The 8,615-nt window shown below is 38.9% G+C and overlaps 1 protein-coding gene across 1 annotated transcript; it reads right to left on the reverse strand.

Annotated features, from left to right (window-relative positions):
• On the reverse strand, nucleotides 1-3,201 carry LOC130217468 (cytochrome P450 2J1-like; the record flags this gene model as incomplete). Its single annotated transcript, XM_056449579.1, has 4 exons — nucleotides 1-214; nucleotides 1,523-1,662; nucleotides 1,820-2,007; nucleotides 3,171-3,201. Coding segments are annotated over 4 exons (552 nt in total), but the record flags the coding sequence as incomplete, so codon positions are not given.
• Between the last annotated feature and the right edge of the window lie 5,414 nt (nucleotides 3,202-8,615).

Here is an 8,615-nt window from a genome sequence, read left to right on the forward strand (position 1 = left end):
GATGGCTTGATATGTTTCGGGTCACTTTTTGGTGTCTCTACTGCCGCAGATGATGCTAAAGGTTTGAGGATAGCGGACTATACCCACAATGCCATCCATGTCTATGGGCTTTGCATCAGGTGGTGAGGAGAAATTAATCCTCTGTATGAGTGATGTGATGAACAACAAGAGCTCCGTCCTCGCCAGTGACTCACCCAGACAGGACCTTGGCCCTGAAAACAAACACACAAGTCAATCCAACAACTATTGCTTGTACTTCAGGGGGCATTGAACAAAAATCTGGAAACTTTTAAAGCTTTCCTGTTTTAAAAACAACGGAAATCTGGGGACTGAAATCATGAAATTTTGATTCTCAGTGCAAGTTTTTGAAAATGCCACCATTATTGCTATGTGTAAGCACCCCATATGGGAAACTTTGAAAAGGGTGATGCATAGTACATATTGGTTATGTAGATGTGCAGAACATGCTGATTTTAAAGACAAGCATGAACAAACAAATACAGCAGTGATGGAGTGCATAGTAGTGCTGTTGTTGCTGTACTGTATATTTTCTTCACCAACATTACAACAAACAGCGGAGAGGTAATACAGTACACACTGCAAATTCCAAATATACACCAGTGTCAAATACATGTCTTTAAAATGTGTTTTTGGAAAATGACCAGCTAAAACCAGCTTGACCAGCTTAGCCAGGCTGGGAGCCCAGCCAAAACCAGCTATGTCCAGGTTAAACCAGGCTGGTCAAGTTGGTTTTAGCAGGTCATTTTCCAGCCTGAGCAGCTAAGACCAGGCTGGAAATGGATGGAAACCAGCCTGGAAATGGCCAAAACCCCTGTAAAACCAAAAAGTTAGCCTAGGCTGGTTTAAGCTGGATTTTTCAGCAGGGTATTTAAGCACAATGTCAAATTCTTCAAAAAAAAAACTAAAAATAGGTCACCGATATATACTGTGCATGTGCTTCTATCATGATCATCAACTTTAGGCAGTCATAAAAATAAAAATAAGAGCATATGTATTGCCTACTTGTTAAAAATAGCAGTGTAGACAAATCAACAAGCTGACAGAAATCTGTATAAAACGCTAAAAATCATTAAGTCAAAACTGATATAATAATTTATCAAGAAATAGCTTTATTCAAATATCAAATGGTTTTTGAAAATCTAATAACTTAATGTACGTTATAAAGTCTAAATATAAAAACACAATCAAAATTTATTTTACTCAGATCATGCGAGTTCTAAGGTAAAAAGGTAGTTTCTGATTAGATGCTCCTTTGAAAATTTGTAAGTTGTTTGCTGTTGAATGATGGGGATTTTAATCGGTAATCGCCAGTTCCCTACAGATACTGTTTACTAACAAGGTGACATCGCCATCTACTGGCCTGTCATACACAATGCAGCACTTTTGGCAGTTTTTGCAAATGTGTAAATGCAAACTGTTTTAGAAATGTTGTGATGTATGTGTGAAAATTGTAGACCGTTCAAGGGAAAACCTTTTCCATTTTTGAACAGCTGACTCCCCCAGTGAAAAGGGAACGAAAGACTCCGGCTTGCTGAAGCATCCGTTCTCATCCAGGAAATTCTCTGGGTTAAATGTGTCAGGATGCTTCCAGTGCTCCTTATTGCTGAAAATTGCAGTGTAGTTTGCCATGACTACAGTTCCCTGTATGAGGAAAGTTTAGCAGAGTTGAATCAACCGATTCAATAAAAAGAATAGATTTGTTTTGCTATGAACAATATGAACATGAAAAGCCAGGGCAGATGTTTATTTTCATTCAAATTAATTAAACAGCTTCATCCACTCAAGCTCCGTTCATTACCTGAGGAAGGTCGTATCCATGTAGTTTTGTGGGCTGAATTGTTTCATGAACCAACCCAACAGGTGTGATGTTTCCACATGGCTGAATCTCGTGAACAGTGGCGAGTGTGTACGGTAGTCTGTCACGGTCATCCATGCTGGGCAAGCGGTCGTAACCCAGAACCTGAACAGTCTCCTCATGACATCTCTCTGTGTTGTGCGACAAATGCGACGGCATTTGTTTTAGTTTTTTTGTTGTTGTTTTTGTTTTTTGTGAACCAAATAGCGTTCTCTGTAGGTACTGTTTTGTAACCAATAACTAAAGTTTGCAGAAAGTTACAAGGAGGCTTTTTTGTAACAACTTAAATAGAACCTAAAAGAGAATGTTCTGAATACGTTCTCCTAACCTAAAGGGAACATTCTATTTGGACACTAGTCCTGGCTAACCAACTTTGCCGGTTGGTTAGCCAAGACCAACATCTAAGCTAAAATAAATTATCGTCACATCTCCAAGATAAACGGTTCAAAATACTGTGGTGCAATCTAATGTAATGTTTCAGATAATGCCGAGTTCAGTCTGCATGATTTTAGGCCTGATTTTAACTCCCTGACAGATTTTGAGAAATGGCTGACAAATACCTGAAATCACAAGCAAATCGGTGCTCATTCATGATGAGTCGCTGACACCCGTGTGATATTTGGCATGCTAAATATCTGGAGCTGTCTGCGATTCAAAATAATGCCTTGCGAAATATGTTCTGATTGAAAATAACATCGGCCATCACCAACAGCAAATGAGAGAGCAGCATCCACTAGTATGGGTATCTGCAGGACAGCGGGAGGTTGGAGGAGAAGTTAAAAGGGCTTCTGTTCGGTCTATTTAGACCCATGAAATGGAGGAAAAACTATGTAAATTTGGCATGAGCGCCAGTATCTTTTTGACAGTCATCTGAGCAATTCCACAACTGGGTAGAAAAAGAAAAAAGTCGGATAGCAATTGCTGATTCCCTTCAAAAGCCAGGTGAGCAAAATAAGTACTATTTTTACCCCACTACAGACTCTTTTCTCATTATGTAGTTAAGAACAAAAGGTTTGTTTTTTTTATTTCACTTCTCGTGTGTGTGGCTGTGAGACATAGTTTGCGGACCGAGACAAGGTTGTCAACGATTCAAAGTTGTCAATGTCATGATCCATCTTGCAGTGTAAACACAACAGCGACGGAACGCTACCCCAGATAGTCATGCAATGTGAAAACATCTGTGACGCGACAACTTGAAAAATCATGCAGTCTGAATTTAGCATAAGTGGAAAAGGTATACAGAATCCAGTCATTAAAATAAATCTCATCTACTGCTAATGTTTAAATTTAGCACCTTGTACATCTGGGTTTTGAATCAAGAAGAGTATTCATAGCACTTTCCCACATTTTTTTGTGTTACAGCCTTATTCCAAAATGCCTGGCATTCATTCCAATAAGTTCAATTTTAGTCTCATCAGACCAGAGAATTTTGTTTCTTATGGTCTGAGAGTCCTTCTGATGCCTTTTGGCAAATTCTAGGTGGGGAGCGGCTTTCGTCTGGCCACTCTAACATACAGACCTGATTGGTGGATTGCTGCACAGATGATTGCTCCACAGAAGAACGCTGGAGCTCAGACAGAGTGACCATCAGGTTATTGATCACCTCCCTGACTAAGGCCCTTCTCTCCCGATCACTCCGCTTAGATGGCCGGCCAGCTCCAGGAAGAGTCCTGGTGGTTCCAAGCATCTTCCACTTATGGATGATGGAGGCCACTGTGCTCATTGGAACTTTCAGAGCAGCAGAAATTTTTCTGTAAGCTTTCCCAGCCTTGTGCCTCAAGACAATCCTGTCTCAGAGGTCTACAGACAATTCCTTTGTCTTCATGCTTAGTTTGTGCTTTGACATGCACTGTCAACCCTGGGACCTTATATAGACAGGTGTATGCCTTTTCATGTCCAATCAAATGAATTGACCACAGGTGAACTCCAATGAAGCTGCTGAAACATCTCAAGAATGAGCAGTGGAGACAGAATGTACCTGAGCTCAATTTAGAGCTTTGCAACAATTTCAACAACTCTTTTTTCACATTGTCATTATGGGGTTTTGTGTGTAGAATTGTGAGGACATAAATGAATTTAATCCATTTTGGAATAAGGCTGTAACATAAAAAAATTGAAAAAAAGTGAAGTGCTACGAATACTTTCCAGATGCACTGCATTATTTATTGCACTTAAGTACATAAGTATTAAAAATACACTTTAGTTTATTATGTATTGCAATATTGCAGATGTATTTCTGGAGTTAGTTATACTTCTGAAAAGTGCAATACAATATATTGTGGTACTACTGCAATTCAACTAAAGTACTGAAACCTTATTTGGAAACCATTGTCCACTGACCAGTAGTTGTACTGCAGTTGTACTGTAGTAGTAATTCAGTTAAATTGCAGTAGATGTACTGCAGTTGGTTGTATTGTAGTACTATAGTTGTATTGCAGTAATACTGCAATACTTAAATAACACAGTTTTTGTGTTCAAAACTTTTCAGAAATGAACTAAAACTGCAATATTACCTTAAAAAACTGCAGTATTCTTTTGTAAGGGCATCTTTAGCATAGTGATATGATTACATTTTGCTTAACTGTATGATCTTTTTGATTCCATAAACAACCTTTAACATCTACACACTTTAACAACTTTATTATTGTGTTTAAGGTTTTTAAAATGTGCAAAAGGTATTTAGATTTATAAAAATGATTCTGATCTATTTGCTGAAAGGTTCTTTGGGGAAACAAAAATGGTTCTTCTACTCCATGTCTGTGAAAACCCTCTATTGAAAGCTTTATTAAGAAAAGTGTTACTGACCAAGTCCATTAGACGTCCAGTCTACTATTGGCAGAGGGGGTCTTTCAGCAAAAGCATCCTGAACCAGGGCTTCCTTAGCCACCTGGATTGTATTGAGCATTATCACTGGCTTTCTCCCAAGATACATAGTGGTCATTTCCCCATATTGAGACAACTGTTTAGAGAACATTTACAGTAAGCTCAATGCAGTTTTTTGTTTAGAATACAGCAACAGAGCTTCAAAATGGAGAAAACAGCAAAGACTTACTGATCTTATAAACTCCACTGGGTTCAATAAGTGTGGTAAGTTTCCCACAAAAGGCAGAGGTGTTGGACCAGGTGGAAATCGACCATTGTAGGAATGAATCCTGAAGATCTCAAACAGAAACATAAAAATCAAGCCCAGAAACAGAGACAAGCCCACAGAGGAAAAGTCTAACTTCATGAGAGCCGCAAACATGGTGACCAGTTGAGTTCAGGACAAACACAACAGCAGCAGAGGGTCAGGAGCTTTATAACAACAGAAGGAGAAGAGGAAGGAGACAGAAAGTGATTGACCTGCTGTTACGCCTTTCAGCCCCGTCTTCATCCAGAGCCCCGCATATTGTAAATAAAATCTATTGACCTGCAAATTATTACCTAAAAGTACCTGATTTGATTAAAACAATCACAATCTGAGTTTAGTGAAAAGAGTATCACATTATATTAGTGCTCTGTAAAGCTGGAAGCTTATGCTGCTATTCTAAACCAACAATCAGAAGAGAGAGCAGTTGAAGGGAACGGTGTGAGTAATATAATTATTATCTTATATCATATCTGTCATATCTTAACATGAAACTTGTTTCTGTATTTCTCTTAATCTCAATGGAACCATCCTAGCAAAAATAAAGGAAATAACAATAATAAGTGTATAGAGAAACTTAACTGTAACATGTGCACTGCTATGTTGAAAACATGGTAAAACTGCCTTTATTACTGTATGACGCAATTCTTCCTGATCGCCTTTTCTTGTTACACCCTGAGCAAAGCATTGTCAAACATGAGTAAAAAACCAACCCCCAAAACCAGCTCATCTATTGTGAAACCAAAGGTGAGGAGATAGAGAGGGGGAGAGGCACATTAACATACAGTATTCTCCTCAAGCCATGGCTAGACAGCGGTGCACACTGATTGTACAAAATACTCAATGTCTTTTATTGAGACCATAAACTGTGAAATGACACCAAACATGACCAAAAGTTAAAAGCCAAAGATGTGTATAGGATGTGTAGGAACTCGTCCTGTGCTTGGAATGTCCCAGCAGTCCTTTATTAGCATAGAAGAGACCACAAGGCCCTGTTCACACCTCGCATTAAGATGTGTTTTCATCAGTCTGAACTCTAGAGGACAAAAGAGACACACTGCCATTCACACCTGACATTTAAATGTGTTTCTTTTGTCCATTGTCAACCATTTTTCTGATAATGTTGTTGATGGGACTGTGGGTGGGTGTTGGATTTCATGCTTTGACACTGGGAAAGCTAGTGCAATTTTCACAACTTACACAAAATAAAAAGTAGTCTACCAAAACAATTGAAAATACTTTAGAAATATGTTACTTTATGTATTGACTAATCAAAATATAGATTTTTCATAGGATCCATTTTTGAGAAAGTTTTATTTCTGTGCAAAGGCTTTAATGTCCTTTTAATTATTTTATTCTATTCAAAGCTACCTTCAGAAACGCAAGTTTGAGCTTCGAAACTGTTAGATAATGCATGTTTAGAGTGATCCGTCTTTGTTTTGTGTGATCATTCCTCATCTTTTGCATAATGTTTCTTATTCGCCTGAATTAATTTTGAAGTTCTGAAATATTTGTTAGACCAATTTTATAGAAACAACAGCATATATTCATACTACAGCTGTAAAACAGAGTAAAGTGTCTAAGCAGTTGATCGGAAAAAATAAATGATGCATGTGTTGGATGATCATCTTTTCCTGTTATCCTTTGCATAATAGTTTTACTCAAAGACACCTAGTTAAGTTACTTTAGATGTTCTAAAATAACTGTTAAATTAATTTTATAAACACAACAGCCAATTTGTTAAATAGCACCTATTTTGCATTTAAAAAGGCGACTCCTATATGATTCGTTCAGTGATTCAGTTGTTCCCAAACCCCTCCTTGGTGCGAAGCTAGTCTGCACTGATTGGTCCGATGACCCAGTATGTTGCGATTGGTCAACTGCGTTAAGCACAAGGCAGAGAGAAATGCCCACCACGGCTACAGTATGAAGTAGCAGAAAGTATGTGAGAGTCCAATGCAGGAATGCAATAAAGCAATGCAGTTGAACACCAGCATATTGCTCTACTCTTAACCCTAACCCCAAGTAATTACGACACACATTCAGTATTAATCCACACAGTGGCAAAAGTTGAACTATTTTGAAAATTGACCACGCCGTGTGTGTGTAGGAACAGCTGATGATGGCCATAGAGCCAAACAGCAGAGAATCACGAGTTCAGAAACGCATTTAAATCGGTAAAGGAAGAAGCATGCGTCACGTTTTTTACGCCATATGTGAACAATTCAATTCAATTCACCTTTATTTGTATAGCGCTTATACAATGTAGATTGTGTCAAAGCAGCTTCACATAAAAGGTCACAGTAAATAGGAACAGTGTAGTTCAGTTTGTAGTGTTTAAGTTCAGTTCAGTTGAGCTCAGTTCAGTGTGGTTTAATAATCACTACTGAGAGTCCAAACACTGAAGAGCAAATCCAACGATGCGCAGCTCTACAGATCCTGAACCATGCAAGCCAGTGCCGACAACGGAGAGGTAAAAAAAAAGTGAAGTGAAGAAAAAAAACCTTGAGAGAAACCAGGCTCAGTTGGGCACGACCATTTTAATTTCTCCGCTGGCCAAACGTCTTGTGCAGAGCTGCAGTCTCAGCGGCGGAGGCTGGAAGCTGGCCTCAGCGAAGACTCGTCTGTCTCTGGAGCGGCACAGGAATCAGTCTCATGTTCTCCACTCTTCCATGACCATCACAGTAGCTGCTCAGGATACGGCCTGGTCCAGGATATGGAAACCTTGGGATCATCTCATTGTTGGTCCTGTATCGAATCAGTGACTCTGCATAGTCTGAGGCCCTGGGAAAGAGTATCCCCAGGTGGAAATGGAGAATAAAGAGAATAATTAGCGTAGCTGTTGTTCATAGTGTATATCAACAAGATGCAGAACCTGTGTGGAAGCCCGCTAAGTGGTGCACTAAGTGTATGCTTTACTGAACAGATAGGTCTTCAATCTAGTTTTGAATTGGGAGAGTGTGTCAGACCATCAGACGTTATCAGGAAGACTATTCCAGAGTTTAGGAGCTATAAATGAGAAGGCTCGACCTCCTTTACTCGACTTTGCTATTCTAGGTACTACCAGAAGCCCTGAGTTTTGAGACCTTAAAGAGCGAGTTGGATTGTAGCGAGACAGTAGGTTGGTTAGATAAACAGGAGCTAGATTATTTAAAGCTTTATATGTAAGAAGCAATATTTTAAATTCAATACGAAACCTAACAGGCAGCCAGTGTAAGGAGGACAGCCCCATACAGATTTAATCTGAGAGATACAGTACAAGCACTGATCTATAATAGATATGTGATTACTAGTCGTTATAACGTATAACACACAATTAAACACATATTTTGCAAACTACACAAAACGAGGCAACAATTTTAATGAAACTTACATGATATGATCCGGAGGAAGAAGAAACTGGTCCATTTGAAATGTAAAATTTACTGACAAAATCCCTGTCAAAGTCTGACAAAGTCCCATAGTCTCTGCTGCTCCTTCAATAACAAACGGCTGACGAATCCCAAGTTGCAGCGTACGTTATTGTATCAAAAATCAGAAAAATGACAGTAACAAACAGCACACGGTTGGCTATACTGTGGTGTTGTTGTGTAAAAGAACTTTAACCCTTTA

Source organism: Danio aesculapii, chromosome 23 (assembly GCF_903798145.1).
Source record: "Danio aesculapii chromosome 23, fDanAes4.1, whole genome shotgun sequence".
Lineage (NCBI taxonomy): Eukaryota > Metazoa > Chordata > Actinopteri > Cypriniformes > Danionidae > Danio > Danio aesculapii.